This window comes from Schistocerca americana, chromosome 5 (assembly GCF_021461395.2).
Source record: "Schistocerca americana isolate TAMUIC-IGC-003095 chromosome 5, iqSchAmer2.1, whole genome shotgun sequence".
In the NCBI taxonomy this organism is placed as follows: Eukaryota; Metazoa; Arthropoda; class Insecta; order Orthoptera; family Acrididae; genus Schistocerca; species Schistocerca americana.
This window is the reverse complement of record NC_060123.1, coordinates 63,942,726-63,964,835: the sequence shown is the minus strand read 5'-3', so window position 1 is coordinate 63,964,835 and position 22,110 is coordinate 63,942,726. Positions and strand designations below refer to the sequence as shown.

At 45.6% G+C, this 22,110-nt stretch overlaps 1 protein-coding gene across 2 annotated transcripts in view; it reads right to left on the bottom strand.

Moving 5' to 3' along the window:
* The window catches only part of LOC124615634 (zinc finger protein 474-like), a 266,097-nt gene that overhangs the window by 98,467 nt on the left and 145,520 nt on the right, over window positions 1–22,110 (bottom strand). For both annotated transcript variants that reach the window (XM_047143642.1, XM_047143643.1), the window contains exon 4: window positions 2,225–2,371. In XM_047143642.1, the coding sequence (XP_046999598.1) occupies window positions 2,225–2,371 (147 nt within the window). The remainder of the gene's footprint in view (window positions 1–2,224; window positions 2,372–22,110) is intronic.

Below are 22,110 nucleotides of genomic sequence, written 5' to 3'. Positions count from 1 at the left end.
CATTGTTAACACTGTCAAAGGAATATTATAATTTATTTGCAAGTGAATGTCATTGCCGACGAACCAACGGAAGTCGATCAACGTTGGACAGATGTAAGTAGATTGACAAGGAGAGGAATTTATGTAAGTACAGTGAACTGGTTCATGTAGTCAAAACACCACTACATAAAATGGTATCCACTGCGTGTAAAGGTAAAGATTAAGCGAATAGGGTCTTTTTCGGTTAGTCTATACTGACAATAAATATTTAAAACCAACGTGTATGTCTGTCTGTGTGTTTGAAAATACTAATCTTCAAAACCACTAGAAGAATTTTCAAGGGCTTTTCACAGGTATTTTAAGCGTAGGTTGGGGCAACATATAGGCTTTGATTCATCAAAATCGGATCACAAAAAAGATATCTTACTTTAAAGTTTTGGGAATCTGCTCATCTTACTAGTTCGGATGTTTACTTTACTGTGACGATCATAATGACATAGGACATTAAAAGAACCAATACATGGCGCTGTTACTTCTTTCCTCAGTGAGAGAAAGATCTTAGAAAGTTTACAACAGTGACAGACTTAAGCACCACAATCTTATCTTTACGAATGCAAACTAACATTGAATTTACTTGCCTAGGATATAAGGATTTACTGCTGTCACTTTCTGTATTAAAAACTTATTGAAATAAAATAACTTATTGAAATTGCTTTGCTTCTTCGATAGATTTTGTTTATATTTCACTTCTTGGCCAGGAGAAACGAATTTATTGACAAAGTGACCATATAAGCGTTCCGTTTTTGTCGACTGAGGTCCAAGCCAAGGCATGTTCCCGACGCCACCTCCTCCACCTCCTCAAACTCGTTTCTGGCCGAATATGGGGTCTGGACCCCTCCACCATCCTCCACACTTATAAATCCCTCATCTGCCTCGTCCTCTGCTATGCCCATCCCACCTGGATCTCCGCCCCACCCACCTACTATAAGTCCCTCCAAATCCTTGAACGCCACACACTCCGCCTCGTCTACTGCATCCGTCTCCCATCCCCCATGTGGATCCTCTGCGACTTGATTCCCTTCCCACACCTTCTCCTTTTCCTCGAACAGATACGGATCCTTTACACCTCCCGCAAGCTCGATCCCCCACACCTGCTTGTCTCTCACATCCTCGCCCACCCCAGCCCACTGCCGCGCCTGTATTGTTGCATCTCACCTGCTCTCCATCCTCACACCCTCCATACCATTTCCCAAGGTGGCTTCTGCCAACTCCCCCTCCCTGATGATGTCCTTGTCCCGTCCATCTACCCCTCCTATCAGCTTTGACTGTCCCCTCCCATTCCCCCTCCTCTCTCCCACATCTCCCACTTCCACCCTCTCCCCCGGCTTCCAAGCCCTCCCCTCTCTCCTTCCCACCACTCTCCCTTGTTTCTCCAACTGGATCCACCCCCCTCCTCCCCACCCTCCTACCTCTCCCTTTGACCTGGAGGCAGCCTCCCCCCCCCCCCCCCGCCCCATCGTCAGTGTCAGTGCTTCGCCGATGATCGTCGCCAGTGTTTTCCGTGCATCAGTGTCTCTCCATTTGTGTACAGTGTTTTCATCAGTGTTCTCTACTATGTTCGCGTCTCAGCCTAGATGTCTTTATCTGTTCCACTGGTACCGCCCTTCATGTACAGTGCCTTCCGTCGAACGACTGCTCTTTTATTTTGCAGTGTTCCTTCTATGTTTACCATGCTTTTTATGTTTTCTCTGTCTGCCGTGTATATATGTTGTATCACTTGGCCGAAGAGCGGCGTATGTAGGCCGCTGCCGGCCTGCCTCAGCCGAGGCATGAAATAACAAGAAAGGAAAAAAAAAAGTCGGCTGAGGCACAGAACCTTAAGAAGTAACAGTATGCAATGACCCTTCTAGCACAGTCGTATAGCTGATACACAATAAAGAAACTTACAAGACTATCACTGACTTTCCCTAAACCAGTATGTCTACTCTGTGTAAGAGAGAGTTGAGTTTCACACGATCGGTGCTTGTCAAACTGCAGCTGGTTTGTGTTCTCCATAATAGTAATCATATTACAGCACAAAATATGTTCTGCAGTTCTAATGGCAAAATGACTTCCGGGAAACAGGTCTCAAGATCAGTGCGTCTGTTCTGCGGTCCTGTCATACTGAGTCTGGAAACAATGTCAACTTATGTAGCGACTTTTTTGAAGTATGAGAGGTTCGTTGCAACGGAACCCAGGGTCTCACCTGCTGCTGCTGCTGCTGCTGTTGCGGCGGTTGCTGCTGGTGGACAGGCGGCCTCTTGGGCTGGGTGCCCTTGCAGCTGCGCTGGTGCACCTCCAGGCGGTCAGGGTTGAAGGTGCGGCCGCAGTTTTCGCAAGGCACCAGGCTCCCCTGCAACACAGGGCGGTCACCCGCTGCTGCGCTGCGACGCGGCTCGGCTCATCACTCAGCAACACATCCACATTAAACCACTCTCTCCTCATAGCTGAGACCAGAAAAAAACAGCATCCTACAATCTTAATCCTCAGGTGGAAGACTACAGAAATTTTCACAGCAGCTGTCACAATTTTTTACGCACCGTTTGTTCCGTGAATAAATGGTACATAGAGCTAACTTCCGGTAAGAGGACATTATTTACATCAGAGACTTTAAAAAGTTCATCGTCTGTGAGAAATAAAAAGGATTTAAAATAATGAGTAATTTTCTACAGGTGAAGAAAGTAATGGCAAGTAATACAGCTCCATTGAAGGGATATATCGAAAATGCCTTTGTCAACAATTTTCGGACCTACTTTTAAATGCGAGTTTTACTGGTCGGAGTAGGTATTAAAATCCTTGGAGAAGAAGTAAAAACTTTGAGGTTCGCCGATGACAACGTAATTCTGTCAGAGACAACAAAGGACTTGGAAGAGCAGTTGAACGGAATGGACAGTGTCTTGAAAGGAGATATAAGATGAACATCAACAAAAGCAAAACGAGGATAATGGAATGTAGTCGAATTAAAGCGGGTGATGCTGCAGGAATTAGATTAGGAAATGAGGCACTTAAAGTAGTAAAGGAGTTTTGCTATTTGGGGAGCAAAATAACTGATGATGGTCGAAGTAGAGACGATATAAAATGTAGACTGGCAATGGCAAGGAAAGCGTTTCTGAAGAAGAGAAATTTGTTAACATCGAGTATAGATTTACGTGTCAGGAAGTCGTTTCTGAAAGTATTTGTATGGAGTGTAACCATGAATGGAAGTGAAACATGGACGATAAATAGTTTGGACAAGAAGAGAATAGAAGCTTTCGAAATGTGGTGCTACAGAAGAATGCTGAAGATTAGATGGGTAGATCACATAACTAATGAGGAGGTATTGAATGAGATTGGGGAGAAGAGAAGTTTGTGGCACAACTTGACTAGAAGAAGGGTTCGGTTGGTAGGGCATATTCTGAGGCATCAAGGGATCACCAATTTAGTATTGGTGGGCAGCTTGGAGGGTAGAAATCGTAGAGGGAGACCAAGAGATGAATACACTAAGCAGATTCAGAAGGATGTAGGCTACAGTAGCTACTGGGAGATGAAGAATCTTGCACAGGATAGAGTAGCATGGAGAGCGGCATCAAACCAGTCTCAGGACTGAAGACTACAACAACAACACTGGTCGCATGTTGGGCACCGCTTCGTGCACCGAGCAATTTGTTGGATACACATTAACAGCATTTTTTGTGCAGCGCTTTTCCGTTAAGCCCAGTCCGGAAATTAATTTACGTAGTGATGGAGTTATTATACTGTCCAACATGTGAAGCAAAACTGTGTTGATAAATTTATTAACTATAGAAATTGCACTTGACTGCACCATCTGCTATCAGTATCTAATAAAACATTTAAGTGTGCCAGCCACGAGATTTTACCTAAACTATATTATAATCGTTTTATGTGTACAAAATGTAATGTAGTTTGGTCTACAAGTGAACGGACTCCTATCCTCTATGTTACTCAGTAAGTTATTCTGTGCCATCTAACATCCTCCATCATGCATTAAGATTCAAGAGAGGACAATTATACGTACATTGTTTTGAAACAAGCTTGAGTCACTTTCCTGAACGTTGGTTATTATGGTGAGACAAACAGAATGTTGGCAGGTGGACTTTTAGTGGAGTGCTACAGTGGATATTATTGTCACGCAGCGACGGGTATGTTAGCGGCACTGGCTGTCCAGTGATGTCCAGGGAGAAAGTATACCGCTACTTGCATACGCCTTTCGTGCATGTGCTCCCCGCGTGGGACTTGGTCAGCCCTCTAGCGGCAATGATTCTGACTCACAATCATTGCTTATGAGAGCCATCAGTGTCTTGACAGGCCTGCTGGCTAACGTTCATCTTCTCACACCAGGCCTAGCACCGAAATGTCCGGACAGGAGTATATCTAATCATAGCGTTCTGCCGGGTACCCTAGGCCTCTCCTAATCTCTGATGAGACAACTTACATTTTTTATCTCACAAATCGAAATATTAGTTAGTAACTTTCGCTTTTGTAATGCCCTTTTCTCCCACACTAAAAACACAAAAATATTACTTTCTAAAAGAATTGCATTCCTGTATAATACTTAAGTTTGGAGAGACGTGTCGAAATCTGCAAATTTTGCGTCTCATCGACTCATAAATTCTTACGCTGGCGTCTCGGTTGTGCGTTACCTCCCGACCACAAGACGAAATAACCGTGAATGTCCGAGTGGTTTCTCCAGCCGCTACAATAGCGTTCGGCACAGCTGGAGTGTCATTTTCTTGCTACACAAATTTTCTCTCGCTGTGTGTTCGGGATAGGCGTTCGAGCTCTCGCACAAACTCATCACACATTGTTTACAAAATCGTCATTGAGATGTCGCTACAGCATTTTGGGACACTGGGGAGGGGAAAGGGGGGGGCTCAGCAAGTCTCACTTTTTATCTTCTCATCTGCACGCTGCACGGGAGATACAACACGAAGGCTACAAAGAATTCGAAAGCATTGCTCAGTTCATGCTGAGTTATTGAGAAGAAAAAAAAACGATGGTTTCACCGACTGACTCCCTTTTCGAAAACTCATGAAAATACGGCACAGAACCGCTCACCTCCCTACCTACTCATTGGCTACTCGGTCTTGTACAGTACGTCACAACCTCGTCACTGACTACAACTGTTCGAATGCCTCCTGGCTGCAGCTCTGTACACTTCGTTACAGAAGGCCCAAGAAAGCAATTGATTCAGTTTCAGCAGCAGGCCACTTGTCCATTTCACAAGCCCAGGCTGATCTCATAATGGCTTCCTGACGATAATTTCCAGTTGACGCCGTGGTCCCACAATTTTCCTGATCCCGACGCATTGAAAACATGTGAAATGCCATTGAGCGCCAGGTCAGAGCCTACAAACCAACTTCAGATAATGCAAACGGCGACTATGAGATCCGTGTAGGGATATTTGGTGCTATCTACTTCCAGCTACATACCAATGACACCTTTAGAATCCATATCACGAAGATCCACAGCTGTTTGATGCCAAAAGATAGAATAACACAGCGATACGTGGCTGATCGATGAAGTTATTTGTTCAAATGTGTGATCTGTGGTTGGTGTTTAGTTTACTCATAAGATTACTAAAAAATCACAGTAGCTGATATAACTGATAACAGATACGTTGCACACTATCAAGACTGCCTGTCTATCTTTACGTGAACTGAGCGTGATGGAACACGACACTCATTACAGTATCCCATGCGAACACTGCCACCACTGTTGCAAAATGAAGCGTAACTCGTTCGAAAAATCGATCTACTTCTAATCTGATAGCCCGTTTGCTTTCTCATTTTGGATCAAAGTGTAGGGTTGTAACTACAAAACTGCATCTATTGTATCGATCTTCTATTTGGTTCGTTAAAACATATGTAAAGTAGTAGTTGCAACATTTGTCTCAATAATCTGCAATCTTTTGTGTTAATTTTCAAATCCTTTCCGATTAGGTGGCTCAACAACCCCTCAGGGACTCCAGTCCGACGAAGCCATGCGAATCTTTCATTCTTTCCTTCAGGCAATATTGTCCCAGTGTGCGCTCTGCTGTGTTACACTGTACAAGTGGCCAGAGCAGTAGTACTGAGTAAATGTGGCTCATTTATATTATCAAACAGCTATGAAATATATAGGTATTAATGCATTTAATTCATTAGCCAAGATTAGGGACTTTGGACCCTCTCTTGCATGTTACCAGGCATTCTTAGTGAGTCAACATTACAATATGCATCGTATATGAGTAATAATAATAATAACAATAATAATAGCAATTAATATATGAAATTTAAGAAATGTAAGTATTGTTAACGCTGTGTTAACCAATTTTCTCATTATGTTCTTGTTGAATGTGAGCAATGCCGACGAACAGACAACTGCAGTTACAATTGCGGCACAAAGTTCTGAACACCAACTGCACTCCGATCCGGAGGTGGTTATTGTCTCATAGGAGCGAGTAAGCTGTCTTCAGTGACAATACCCTCTGCTACACGCATGCCTCCTACCACAAGTGCCGCCGTAACGCAGTGAAATTTCTTTTTAACTTCTGTAGCTTTACACGGTAACAGGAGGGAAAGCTTAGTACTACAAATAGTGTTATCCTCAATTTACACGTTAATGGGACGTTTGTACGACTTTGTATGACATCGGAGTTTCCTCTCATTCCGATTGGATGCAAATTGCAATGTTTTTCAGGGACCTTCTATCATGATATCAACTGCGTGATCAAACGACCACGTACACTTGCTGGATTATGTTATCGTAACTATAAATGTACATGTCTGCACTGACTGAAATGTATGTTTGAGATTTGATCCATTATAAATGGTTTTTTGAAAGCTTGCGACTGTAGAAACAATAGGTTTGTTTATAAATAAATAAATCTTCTGTCACCAGTCACGATTTTTCTTTATTTTACTTTTCGCAAGACGCGCTTCGAGAAATAATTCCCATTTTCAAGTGCGGTTTTTTTGTGTGTATTAAGCCATTTCTTTTAATGTTGTCAGCGTGTGTGAGTCTGCTTCATTTCGTTGACTTTTACCGCAATACATAAGAAACGCGCTATTTTTTTGTTGGGTATCAATTCTTTTTGTGAAGTTAGTGGCGAAATTTAGAAGAATTTGTACTTACAGTTTTCTAACTCTGCACAAATGGAGCATTAGAAAACTGTAAGTACAAATTCTTCTAAATTTCGCCACTAACATCACAAAAAAATTGATACCCAAATAAAAAATCGCGTGTTTGTTATGTATTGCGGTAAAAGTCAACGAAATGAAGCAGACTCACACACACTGACAACATTAAAAGAAATGGCTTAATACACACACAAAAACGCACTTGAAGATGGGAATTATTTCTCGAAACGCGTCGTGCGAGAAGTAAAATAAAGAAAAATCGTGACTGGTGGCAGAAGATTTATTTATTTATAAACAAACCTATTATGTTTGAGATGCTGGCGAATGTGATGAACGGTTTTATAAATAACTAGTGTACTTTCCCAGTATGAATAATTTTAATTACTGTCGCCCTATTATTCTGAAAAATGGGCGCTGATTACCTCGCAGTTTAGCACCCAAAGATCAAATTCACCCACTGGTATGGACATCTGGGTGGCCTAGTTGAAGAAACCATGCCCGTATTTGGCGGGACTGGGAGACACGAATCACTGAAAACTCTTTATCGATATGCCCGGATCTGGTTCTGAACGTAGAACTATTACGGAATATGGGTCCACCGCTATCAGAGTTACACCACATGACTTGCTGTAGACTGTCAATCACGTTGGCTGGACTTTAAAAGCAATCTGTCCGAGTGAGCAACAAGTATCAATATCCTCTAAACTGCAGCCGGATCAGCAGATAAATGTAAATAGTTTGCGCGTCCACAGTTCTTCACAATATTAGACACGAACATTGGATACGATGACATCCCGTGACGAAAGAAGGATTTGTCTGAAAAGCTCTCTTAATTCTGACGTGTGAAGCCTTAGAGGCAGTGGCGTAGGACCCATTCCAAAGCGTTTCTCGTCAGCCTTGTGCTTCACTGCGCAACACGCGGAATGTGCTGAGCGTTATCAAGATTGTCTTAAGACAAGCGCGAGATAGCTTTATCACGGAGTGCGGCATAGTGGCGTGTGCTGGTGAAATACCTCTCACCTGTGTACAATTAGAGTGTCTCTTGTGTTTTGGGCCACCTCACTTTATGGCATGCTTTACAGTGTGGTTATTAGCACCGTCATTAAAATACGCTCCGGCAAAGTATTAGAAGCACAAACATTCAAACTTCAAACTAATGCATAAAATAGCGATCGGTATGTCTCAGCCACTCTAAAATTGTCAAACTCAATGATCCTTAGTGACGACAATCCATATTGTTACAAAAGTGAAAGATATTACTTTTGTAACAGCGAAAAGAAACGCACTGCCTGGCGAATGAAGCATCCAGAAGTGTAACTCCAGACAGCTACACACCACAGGCGGGTACGTGAACGACTGGAGTTGCAGTTCTTCGTGACAGGTAGCACAGCCACTAGAGTGCATTAGGACGTGAAGAAGCTTCGTGCTCGTGTGAGACACCGCTAATAGTACCTGGCAGGATTTGAAAGGGGTCTCCATTTGGACAGCTGGTCGAACCGCGGAACGTCCAGATTTCTAGAGCATTCGGATGTGACAGTGGTGCGAAATTGCATAACATGAGACCGGTAGAGGATGCAAATGCGTCGTCACGGTTCCGGTGGAGCACGTCTGACCGTCACAAGGGTGGACCACCATACTGTGCACAAAGCACATCGTGACGCCTACACATCTGCGCATGTCACCAGACAACAAGTAACAGACTGCTTGTAACATCCTCTGACATCCTCGTACACTGTTCCAGATTAGCAGCAGCCGGGTTAGAAACACCGTCTCATGTGTGGGTTTCGGTGTACACCATAACACAAGTGCCTGCTTTTGCACAGGTGCCGTGACCAGGAAGTTAGGACAGCTGATGAATGGGTCGCATTGCGCCCAGCGATGACCTGCCGACCTGGGATGAGTTCTCAGTCTTCCAGTGTTTTGGAGAGGCACAGTGATGTTAGCCCTGGTGTCATGGCGTGGGCAGCACTCGAGTATGACTTTAGGTCACGGTTGGCACTCACTGAGGAAACTTCGACGGCACAGTGGTATCTCAGGGACATCCTGCGTCCTCATGTGCGACTTCTCATGCGACAGTATGATTGTGCCAGCTTTCAATTCGACAGTCTTCGTCCACAAGTGTCATACGTGTCTGTGAACTGTCTCCATGATGCTGAGGTAGTCCCACAGCCAGCAAGGATCCCGTGATCTATCCCCAGTGGCACATGTGAGGGACCAGCTCTGGCACATGTGAGGGACCAGCTCTGGCACATGCGTGGGACCAGCTCTGGCACATGCGTGGGACCAGCTCTGGCATTGCGTGGGACCAGCTCTGGCACATGCGTGGGACCAGCTCTGGCACATGCGTGGGACCAGCTCTGGAACATGCGTGGGACCTGCTCTGGCACATGCGTGAGACCAGCTCTGGCACATGCGTGGGACCAGCTCTGGCACATGCGTGGGACCAGCTCTGGCACATGCGTGGGACCAGCTCTGGCACATGCGTGGGACCAGCTCTGGCACATGCGTGGGACCAGCTCTGGCACATGCGTGGGACCAGCTCTGGCACATGCGTGGGACCAGCTCTGGCACATGCGTGGGACCAGCTCTGGCATTGCGTGGGACCAGCTCTGGCACATGCGTGGGACCAGCTCTGGCACATGCGTGGGACCAGCTCTGGAACATGCGTGGGACCTGCTCTGGCACATGCGTGAGACCAGCTCTGGCACATGTGTGGGACCAGCTCTGGCACATGCGTGGGACCAGCTCTGGCACATGCGTGGGACCAGCTCTGGCACATGCGTGGGACCAGCTCTGGCACATGCGTGGGACCAGCTCTGGCACATGCGTGGGACCAGCTCTGGCACATGCGTGGGAACAGCTCTGGCACATGTGTGGGACCAGCTCTGGCACATGTGTGGGACCAGCTCTGGCACATGCGTGGGAACAGCTCTGGCACATGTGTGGGACCAGCTCTGGCACATGTGTGGGACCAGCTCTGGCACATGCGTGGGACCAGCTCGGACGTCAAATCCGTTCCTGCGCCAGTATCCCGGATATCAAGCTGTGGGCCAGGTTGACTCAGGAGAGGCTACAATGGTTTTATGATGCCATTCTCAAACGAGTCACTGCGGGCATCCGTGCCAGGGGGGGGGGGGCCGCTGCGTCATACAGATAAACGGGCCCATACTGCCGAGTTCTCTGTAATGTGATTCCTCACTTGTATGGCCATATTGTCCGCAACTGCTTTACAGTTCCTGAAGGTATTTTCGTTCTGTCGTTACGACTACAAGAAATCTACATCTACATACATGTTCCGCAAGCCACCGTACGGTGCGTGGTAGAGAGTATTCTTTACCATAACTAGTCGTTTCCTTGCCTGTCCCAATCACGAACACAGTGAGGGCAAAATGACTGTCTATATGCCTCCGTATGAGCCCTAAGTTCTCGTATGTTATCTTCGTGGTCCCTACGGCAGTACGATCGTTTTGCAGTCAGCTTCAAATGTCTTTTCTGTAAACTTGCTCAGTAGCGGTCTTCGACACAAATGTCTTCTTCCCTCTGGATCCCCACTTGGGCTCTCGAAGCATATCCGTAACTCCTGCATGCTGATCGAACTTACTGGTAACAAACCTAGCAGTCCGCCTCTGAAATGCTTCGATGTCTTCCTTTAATCTGACCTAGTGGGGATCCCAAACAATCGAGCAGTACTAAAGAATAGGTCGCCCTAGTCAACTATATGCGGTCTCTAATCGAGATGAACTACACTTTCCTAAAATTCTCCCAATTAACTAAAGTCGATCATTCGATTTCCATGCCACAATCCTCAAACGCTCGTTCTATTTCGTACCGCTTCGCAATGTTACGCCCAGATATTTAAAAGACGTGATTGTGTCAAGCAGGGCACTACTAATGCTGTATCCGAACATTAAGGGTTCGTTTTCTCTACTCATCCGCGTTAACCAGCTGCGACTCATCACACCAACTGTAAATGTTGTCTACTTCATCTTGTATCAGCCTACAGTCACTTATCTGCGACACTTTCTTGTATACCATAGCATCATCAGCGAACAACAGCACATTGCTGCGCACCTTGTCTGCTAGACTATTTATGTATATAGAAAATAGCAAAGGTCCTATCGAACCTCCGTGGGGCACTCCTAATATTACGGCTGTCTGCTGTGATCACTCGTCGTCGTAGACAACCCACTGCGCTCTGTTACTTAAGAACACTTCCGGCCAGTCACATCAGTCACGTACCTTCGTTAACAGTGTGCAGTGGCTTACCGAGTCGAACGCTTTTCGGAAATCTAGAAATAAGTAATATGCCTGTTGCCCTTGTACCACAGTTCGCACTGTATCAAAGAGCAAGCTGGGTTTCGCACCAGCGATGCTTTCTAAAGCCGTGCTGATTCGTGGACATGACCTTGCGTGTTTTTATCGCCAGGCGCGTTTCGCTGTGTTGAGGTAAAGCACCTTCAGTAGTCTGTAAAGACATTTACAATTTGATTTGTTTTCAAGATCGGAAACCAGTTCTTTACAAATTTGTGCGTTTTTACTTGGGGTAATTACTGGTTGGTTTCTCGCCTACATCAGGAAATGCCATCTGCTACCAAGTCTTCTGCTTCTTTCTTCTTCTGACGCTGATGCTTGCACTCTGACTTCTCGCTGCTTTGTAATTTGAGTGGACACTGTCACCTGCGAAATAACACGACACACTCTCTCGACCCGTGGAGTTTCTTTTTGTTTCCTGCTCCCAATCGGTGCTTCAGTTTTGTTGTCAGGCGGTGTATTTCTGCTCGTAATCATTGTTATTTCTCAAACAATTACAAAATTCTGTCAGAAGCTGTGTTTTATTTAACTTAGTCCAAACCCGTGTCCTCTGGCTGCTCTGCAGCCTCTGATGGTGACTGTAAAGCTGGAACCGGTTAGCTCCTCACGAGATGTGACGGAGACTGAATTCTACGGTTTATTTTGATACAAAGATCACGACAGTTGCCGAACAGTGATTGGCGCGTTTAAATAGAAAGAGAAGTAATTTTCTGACTCAAAACATGGTTGCACTAATACACATTAGAGTCGAATGACTGGACAGGAGCCGATTCTTCAGCTTCAAACAAGGCGAAGACAGTATTGTCAGTGGGAAAGGGTACGGAATCGGTATTCTGGGATGAAAAATGAATTCTGTGAATTAACAATCTTTACAAACGTATAGCAAAAACTGGGGAGTATTATTCTAACCTTCTAACGGCATTGGATGTAAGAATTTGTAAAAGAGACTTGGTTTGCAGAAAGAACAATCGTTTCGATAGAGACAATGCACTTGCCCACAAAAGTGTTCCGACAAGAGGAAAACTAAAGGATATGCGCGTGATGTGTTCAACATCGGCCGTGTTCCCTCAGTTTTGGTTCCATCAGACTTCCTTCATTTTCAAAAACTCAGTCTTCCATATTATTCGGCCTTTCTCATCCAGCAGATAGTAGTTTGTAGTTTATTTACCACAACAGACATTTAATTTGTTTCAAGCAATATTTTTCGTGAATATCATTTTTATTAAACCTGCTCACGAAATTGTAGAATTTGCTAAATCTACACAGATGTGCAGAACTACAGACTTGTATCTCTAACGTCGATCAGAAGAATTTTGGAACACGTATTATGCTCGAGTATAATGACTTTTCTGGAGACTAGAAATCTACTCTGTAGGAATCAGCATGGGTTTGGAAAAAAACGGTCGTTTGAAGCCAAGCTCGCGCTATTCGTCCACGAGACTCAGAGGGCCATAGACACGGGTTCACAGGTAGATCTCGTCTTTCTTGACTTCTGCAAGGCGTTCGATACAGTTCCCCACAGCCGTTCAATGGACAAAGTAAAAGCATACGGACTATCAGACCAATTGTGTGATTGGATTGAAGATTTCCTAGGTAACAGAACGTAGCATGTCATTCTCAATGGAGAGAAGTCTTCCGAAGTAAGAGTCATTTCAGGTGTGCCGCAGGGGAGTGTCGTAGGACCGTTGCTATTCACAGTATACATAGATGACCTTGTGGATGACATCGGGAGTTCACTAAGGCTTTTTGCGGATGATGCTGTGGTATATCCAGAGGTTGTAACAATGGAAAATGGTACTGAAATGCAGGAGTATCTGCAGCGAATTGACGCATGGTGCAGGGAATGGCAATTGAATCTCAATGTAGACAAGTGTAATGTGCTGCGAATACATAGAAAGAAAGATCCTTTATCATTTAGCTACAATAGAGCAGGTCAGCAACTGGAAGCAGTTAATTCCATAAATTATCTGAGAGTAGGCATTAGGAGTGATTTAAAGTGGAATGATAATATAAAATTAATCGTCGGTAAAGCAGACGCCAGACTGAGATTCGTTGGAAGAATCCTAAGGAAATGCTATCCGAAAACAAAGTAAGTAGGTTATAGTACGCTTGTTCGCCCACTGCTTGAATACTGCTCACTGGTGTGGGATCCGTACCAGATAGGGTTGATAGAAGTGATACAGAAGATCCAACGGAGAGCAGCGCGCTTCGTTACAGGATCATTTAGTAATCGCGAAAGCATTACGCAGATGATAGATTAACTCCAGTGGAAGACTCTGCAGGAGAGACGCTCAGTAGCTCGGTACGGGCTTTTGTTAAAGTTTCGGGAACATACTTTCACCGAGGAGTCAAGCAGTATGTTGCTCCCTCCTACGTATATCTCGCGAAGAGACCATGAGGATAAAATTAGAGAGATCAGAGTCCACACAGAAGCATACCGACAATCCTTCTTTCCACGAACAATACGAGACTGGAATAGAAGGGAGAACCGATAGAGGTACTCAAGGTACCCTCCGCCACACGCCGTCAGGTGGCTTGCGGAGTATGGATGTAGATGTAGATGTAGAAAAAATTCCAAAATTGGGGTGAGGGCGGCGGGGGACGGGGAGGGATACTGGCCGCAGGGGCGCAGCTGTGGCAGTCCTGCCCTCCGTGTGTTCCCTACCTTCACTGTCTCGCCTACTGCCCTCCCCCGCCGCCCCGCACCCCCGTGCTCTGCCGCGTAGCGTGGCCCGCCTATAAACCACGACGGCGCGTCGGATCGCAGCTGGAGGCTGACACGCGACGGCGTCTGGAACAGCGCGCTGCACACTCCACGCCGGGCTGCGCGGGTTTGTGTGTCAGGGTTGCGGCCGCACGCCAGCGGCAGGGCCGAACCCACGCCCACCCGCACAGAGGGACGGCACACGCGTCACCAGCAGTGGGACACGACACTGTGCCATCTATATTTCAGGCTGCACTCCTAAAAGTGTATCGCAGGAGGTGCACGCTATCGCTTCAGCTTTCTCGTCCAGTAGGATGCAACAAAAAACTGTCCAGCTAGTCAGCTAGATTCTCTCTGGTCGCAGCGCCCGGCTCTGCGTCATGGGACGGCGAAAGTACAGTTATAGTCATCACCATTGCCGTGCTGCGACGCGACCACGCAGAGCAATCGGACAAGCCACCGACTTTAATCTTTTGCGCAGACAGACAGATGCGTACAAGGAATGTCGCATATCTGTAGTGTCATCAACTCGATGAATATATCGCTACAGTCTGGAACCGCGCGACCGCTTCGGTCGCAGGTTCGAATCCTGCCTCGGGCATGGGTGTGTGTGTGATGTCCTTAGGTTAGTTAGGTTTAAGTAGTTCTACGGGACTGATGACCTCAGAAGTAAAGTACCATAGTGCTTCGATCCATTTGAACCATTTTTTGACGAATATATGAGAAAAAGTACCAACACAGCTGTAACTTGAGAATGTCTTTATTCTCTCACACAACTAGTTTCTGAGGCACTGTACCGCCCTCCTCTGGTCCCACCACTGCCAAAAGGGTATTTGATTTCCTTGGCGCAATTAATGTGGGATCCTTGTTACTAGCACACGTGGGCTAGCTTTCATCAGGACTCTATACTCGACACCGTGCGCCAAGGAAATCAGATATTCTGGCGGTGGTGGGGCCTGAGGATGGAGCTAATGTGCTGCCAAAACTAGTTGCTTGAGAGAAAAACGACATTCTCAAGATACAGGTGTGGTGGTACTTTTCCTCATTCGTATCATCTCAAGTCGCTCGTCCATGCAATAAGATCGATATCCATAACTTGAACTCGATGAATAATTGACTTGCGGAATCCAGCAGGCGAAAGGCCTACAGAGACGAAATGAACACTGCTTGTACCAAATGAAGCGCAATCAAACGTGTCATGTTGCGGATATACATAAATGATTCACCACACGGGCTCAGCAGCACTATACGATCATTCGCTAGCAGCGCTGTTGTTTGCAAGAAAGTAACGTCGTTGGACTATCGTAGGAAAACGCAGAAAAATTTGGTCAAAATGTCCACGTGATGTAAAGAACAGAGGCCCTTGACGATCCATCCTAGTGAATGGTGGCAATGCAACCGTATTTGTTAAGCAGTTATAGACAGGATAGCCTCGGCCTGCAAGGAAGGTTTTACATGATGAGGCAAATAAAAGTGACCCGGAGAACAGAGTTTCTGGGTACAGAGAAACACAGCAGAGGAAAGGAACTCTCACTACAGCAAATGTTGAAAGTGACCACCTTTCACCTCTTGGCACTTTTGGGCGCTGGTCAGCAAGTTGATAAAGGCGGATCGAAGCTGGACTGCCGGAAAACGTTCTGTTGCAGTTCTTGAAGAATATTAGGGTTGTTGCAATACGCCTTAGACTGATCTCTGATATCAACTCTGTCAGGCGTGAAGACTGTGTAAATGTGTTCGAGGATTTGGCCGGCTGTATGGGCAGTTGCTCCACTCTGCAACTGTAGGTCTTTTCTTCCTCCGTTAATGGTACCACAAATTTTTCCAAAATGTTGGCAATGCAACGCGCCGAAGTCAGCATCTGATGAAAGAAGATGGCAGTCAGCGTCTGATGAAAGAAGGCGGGACGAATAAAGCGGAATGGAGACACTGCACACCAAACCCCACCATTCTGATCATGCAATGGTGTTTCCTGGAAGTTATGCGGATTCTCCGCTGCCCAAAATCTGTGATTCTTTGAGTTGATATAACCACTCAGATCAGACCAGGCTTCATCAGACATAAAGAAGAGGTTCTTGTCCGAGCCATTCATTGATATCTCAGTGAACAGCCACTTACAAAACGGGAGGTGCTGAGAAGCATCTGCTGGTTTTAATGCACGAACAAGATGATAATGATGACGGTAGTTAGTTTGTGGGGCGCTTAACTGCGCGTTTATCAGCGCCCGTACAAATTCCAAATATTTACTCAGTCCGGTCTGGCCTCTTACCCCGAATGATGATGAAATGATGAGGACAACACAAACACTCAGTCCCCGGTCGGAGAAAATCGCCGACCCGGCCGGGAATCGAACCCCTTGATATGAACAACAGACACTCGGTGGCGATGCATGTGGAGGTCCAGGTGGAGTACTCATCCGCATGATCTACGTGATATTCCGGTCTCTTGCGATCCGCCTCGTGTTGATTTGGCAGGACTCTGAAGCATTTTCTGGTGAACTGCAGCCACAATTTCTGGTGTGCGCGCACGTTTCGGAATGTTTTTTCACATGTTCATAACAGATCCTGTCTGACGCCATTTTCGGACTAAGCGTTGCATGGCACTCTCTGCTGCCACACTGATACCATTAAACGTGTCAGCTAACAGTTGACTACACCATTTCCACGACTTTGTTGTCACGTAACTTTCCACAACCAAACACCCGCTGCTCCATCGTGAGTACCGTCGTCCCCTTTGCACTGCTCCACTCACACACGGGGTGTGGTTCTATGCATTCAGTCACGTCCAGTAGTACCCACTAGTCTGGGCTACTTTTATTTGCCCTAACCTGCATAACTCTTTTCATTGCATCATGGACTTCGTGATTACCAGTTTCATCTTCAGATGCTCCCGTGCACATAACTAAAATGTATGTAGTCGTGGGAACGTCAAAGGCAGTATAATAGTGGCTAGAACCACAAGGAACCATTTTTAATACACGGAACAGTTATCTGAATGTATGTTTTCACGCTATTCTATCGCAGCCGGATTTGCACTTAGATAACCGTAAGTCAGAAAGGCACCGTTACACTGCACCACTGAGGCGTCGTCATGATAGTTCGCCAGGTATACTCACAACCACACTGACGTGTCAAAATAGAAAGCGTAAATCCACCAACGATAAACTAGATTGAATACATTGCATAAGATATAGCGGGCATTAAAAATCGTTCCTTGTGATTCTAATGGCTGTTATTCTACCTTTGAAGTTCTCACGATTACATACTTTTTAGCATATGGCTACGAGGCCCAAGAGGCATAGTACACTATTTTGTTGGGTCTCGACCCTTCGAGAATAATGTTCACTCAGTTCTACCGTATTAGTTTTCAATTGTTAAATTGTTTATGTTTTGAAGGATTTTATCCACACTGAAAGTGTTGCTTAATTCTAAACGAAAGGTTGGTTCCCAACATTACAAGATGTTCAACCCGTAAGGTACGAGTTGAAATGACCGTTGTATCAATATTTTTTCTACAGCTATGAGTAATTACACCATGGGTCAAACGAGAGAAGTCTAATGATTTTAACAACTTTTGTTTTATCGTACGACATTCTTACAGGTAAATATTCAGCTACTTTTACGCTCTCGCCATGTAGACCATGGGGCATAAAATAATATTTTATTATATCTCAGTGATCTTTCACATTAATATTCAGTTGTGTTCAGTATAGCCGTTTGTTGACGACACCATACATGTTTATTGCTTGTAGAGACTGGTTACACACTTCTACTACAACTGTTTTTAATTTAGGTATATACTGGTTACGGACATTAATATTCCAAAAATAGAAAATATTATTGGCTTAATATTTGACCTTGGCTGTGAGTAATTATTATTTAATGTATATCATGACCCGAGCACCAGTCTTATGGCTGGTAGGCTTGACAACTTGTAACATATGTACTACACGAGAAAAGCTGGTATGCTGTATACGAACTGATCTAATTTCATATTTTGAAAATTTTGCTATACGTTCATGTAATAAGAAAGTTATAAAACCATCATCGCTGCCAGAGCCTATTTCATGAGTAATTGCTAACGGCAGCTTCTTTAAATGTGAAGAAGTGTAAGAAAATGGTTATAGCAAAGAGAAAATACACAACCGTATGTGATTACAATGTTAACGGTGAGTATTTTAAGCACATGACATCATAAAGTATTTAGGGCTAACATTAAGGAGTGATATGTAATGGGCCGATTTTGTTAAGTCAGTATTAGGGAAGACTTGAATTTGGTGGAAGGGTACGGGGAAAGTGCAATGAATCTGTAAAGGAAATCACATGACCAATTCTAGAGTACTGATCCAGTGTTTGGATCTCTGATCGTGACTACAGAAGTCGAACGAATTCAGACACACGGTGATACAACCGTAACAAACGGTATAGTCCATAGAAAACTGTAATGGAAATGCTAGGGAAGTTAAATGGGGATCTTTGGTAGAAAGACGATGTAGTTCTGACGAAAGAGCATCTGCATTCGAAGAGACAAGTTAAAAGACTAAACTGAAGTTACTTCGTCCATATAACATACACATACAGAAAGTTATGGTCTCAATAGCTATCCACTTTCATATCACGAATGTGAACAAAGCGAGCATCATGTCATATATAGCTAATACGCAATCATAAGTTTATAGAATGAAAGAACAAAACAGATAGAGTGTGAAAATTTAAATTAACAATGAAGTTTCGTTGCTCGATTATAACAAATTTATAACTACATTACAGAATTAACTGTTCAACAAACATAGAACTAGAGTGAAAAGCAATCAACAGTATTAGAACTGCGGATAGAGTATTTGTTTTTGTCTATGTTGCCTTGCACGCTTCCTTCAATAGGACAGTAATTTTGGCAAGTCCATCGTTTCGCTGGTATCCATGTGACATGTGACCTGCTCTCAACCTTATAATAGCGGCAACTGCCTCCGCTTGAGACCAGAACTAAGAAGCCTCGGGTGATACCGTATGGGCCGTTGTGACACCCATTACCACGTTCCTTCCTGTTGCTTTAAATTTTTCGTGACAAGAGAGCGCTGAGGGCAGTGTTTCGAGTAGCATTGTCACAGGCGGCCTGCCAGTGCGTTCTGCGAGCAGTGGCGACGTGTGTGTGTGTGTGTGTGTGTGTGTGTGTGTGTGTGTGTGTGTGTGTCAGGCGCCTTATCCGTGAGGGGAGCAGTTTTCTGAGAATCGCCGGCCGGAGTGGTCGAGCGGTTCTAGGCGATACAGTCTGGAACCTCGCGCGGCCGCTACGGTCGCAGGTTCGAATCCTGCCTCGGGCATGGATGTGTGTGATGTCCTTAGGTTAGTTAGGTTTAAGTAGTTCTAAGTTCTAGGGGATTGATGACCTCAGATGTTAAGTCCGATAGTGCTCAGAGCCATTTGGACCATTTTTTCTGAGAATCGAACATAAGAAGGGGCAAAATAAGTAAAGGGGACTGGGAATGGTGAAGTAAGATGGAAACAAAGAAGGAGAGGAAGAAGAAGAAGAGGAAGGGAGTGGATTGGCGGGTACTAAAATGGGATAAGAGGGCGAAGATGTATGAAAAGAGACGTGGAATAGATTCGTACTGAACTGTGTTGAGCAGCAATTCAATAACATCTGCCTCTCCTTGGTACAGCCCACTTTTACCGTTTTCGGTTACTAGATGGAGCTACTCTCGCTATGCCAATGAGCAACGGAACCCCAAAAAGTACGTTTTGCGTCTGTTTCTTGTTTGTTACGCCTTTATTTTCAACAGGAATGAAACAGTGGAGAAGGAATCGCGTTATTGTTCCAAACAGTGCAACGTTCGATTGCGTGCTGTTTTCTTAACTGTACCACATAAAAAAAGAATCACTGTAACGTGCACCTTTCACTTCATCGTTAAGTCGTGTTCATCTCAATAGACGGCTTACGGACTGAGCAGTGATAAGGATTAAATAAACATCCTGGCAGATTAAAACTGTGTGCCGGACCGAGACTCGAACTCGGGACCTTTGCTTTTCGCGAGCAAGTGCTCTACCAACTGAGCTACCCAAGCACGACTCACGCCGCGTCCTCACATCTTTAATTCCGCCAGTACCTCGTCTCCTACCTTCCAAACTTCAGAGAAGCTCTCCTGCGAACCTTGCAGAACTAGCACTCCTGGGAGAAAGGATATTGCGGAGACATGGCTTAGCCACAGCCTGGGGCATGTTTCTAGAATGAAATTTTCACTCTGCAGCGGAGTGTGTGCTGATATGAAACTTCCTGGCAGATTAAAACTGTGTGCCCGACCGAGACTCGAACTCGGGACTTTTGCTTTTCGCGGGCAAGTGCTCTACCAACTGAGCTACCCAAGCACGACTCACGCCGCGTCCTCACAGCTTTACTTCTGCCAATACCTCGTCTCCTACCTTCCAAACTTAACACAAGCTCTCCTGCGAACCTTGCAGAACTAGCACTCCCGGAAGAAAGGATATTGCGGAGACATGGCTTAGCCACATCCTGGGGGTTGTTTCTAGAATGAAATTTTCACTCTACAGCGGAAAGTGCGCTGATATGAAACATCCTGGCAGGTTAAAACTGTGTGCCGGACCGAGACTCGAACTCGGGACTTTTGCCTTTCGCGGGCAAGTGCTCTACCAACTGAGCTACCCAAGCATGACTCACGCCCCGTCCTCACAGCTTTAATTCCGCCAGTACCTCGTCTCCTACCTTCCAAACTTCACAGAAGCAAAGGTCGCGAGTTCGAGTCCCGGTCCGATACACAGTTTTAATCTGCCAGGATGTTTCATATCAGCGCACACTCCGCTGTAGAGTGAAAATTTCATTCTAAAGATTAAATAAATAAATAAATTGGGTTGATGTCGACACTGAGGAGGAAGTGTAAGGTAGAGGCGCAAAGTCGAAGTTTGCCCTGAGCACCAGTTACTGTAGTTACGTCATTGCAGGCGCGTAACTTCAGGAAAATACTAGGCACGGATGTCTAGTTGCTGCTTAGCGACTGTCAAGCACAGTGGCTTGCTGTCGCTCACACTTTACGTTTTTCGGGAAGTGGAACCACGGCGCCGGCCGTTGTGGCCGGGCGGTTCTAGGCGCTTCAGTCCGGAACCGCGCTGCTGCTACGGTCGCAGGTTCGAATCCTGCCTCGGGCATCGATGTGTGTGATGTCCTTAGATTAGTTACGTTTAAGTAGTTCTAGGTCTAGGGGACTGATGACCTCAGATGTTAAGTCCCATAGTGCTCAGAGCCATTTGAACCATTTTTGAACCGCGGCTGACGCGAGACACCTCATTTCCGTCGACGTAGAGGTCATTCTGTGGCGCAGCACGAGCTCAGTTTGAGATTATGGGATTTACATGAGATAATTTAGCGAAACAGCGAAAAGTCTTGTGATGGCTGGGGAGGAATTTGAACTCCCACCTTTCCCCAAGGTCACTTCTACTGGTGTCGGGGACACCGCCGTGCTGTCTGATTGCAGAGCAGAATCCATATCGCGCACCTGGCAACGCCGCGCACATCACGCAGCAAACAAGACGTGACGTCAGTGGTGCCTCCCACGCCGTCCGCAGGGCCTCAGACGGCTTCTGTCCTCTGCCGGTCTGACCTACAGCCGCCCACGGCTGGACAAAGCGCAGCGCGCGGTGCTACGTCAACCTTGCGGCCGGTGCGTCTACGTCTGTGTCGAGAGTTTCCTGACGCGGGCAACAGTTCCCTATTCAGGCTGCTGATCTATGCGGTAAAACTTACTGACATGCTGTATATGCGCGCAGAAACCATCTCCGATCACACGCCCGGGTTCCCGGGTTCGATTCCCGGCCGGGGTCAGGGATTTTCTCTGCCTCGTGATGACTGGGTGTTGTGTGATGTCCTTAGGTTAGTTAGGTTTAAGTAGTTCTAAGTTCTAGGGGACTGATGACCATAGCTGTTAAGTCCCATAGTGCTCAGAGCCATTTGAAC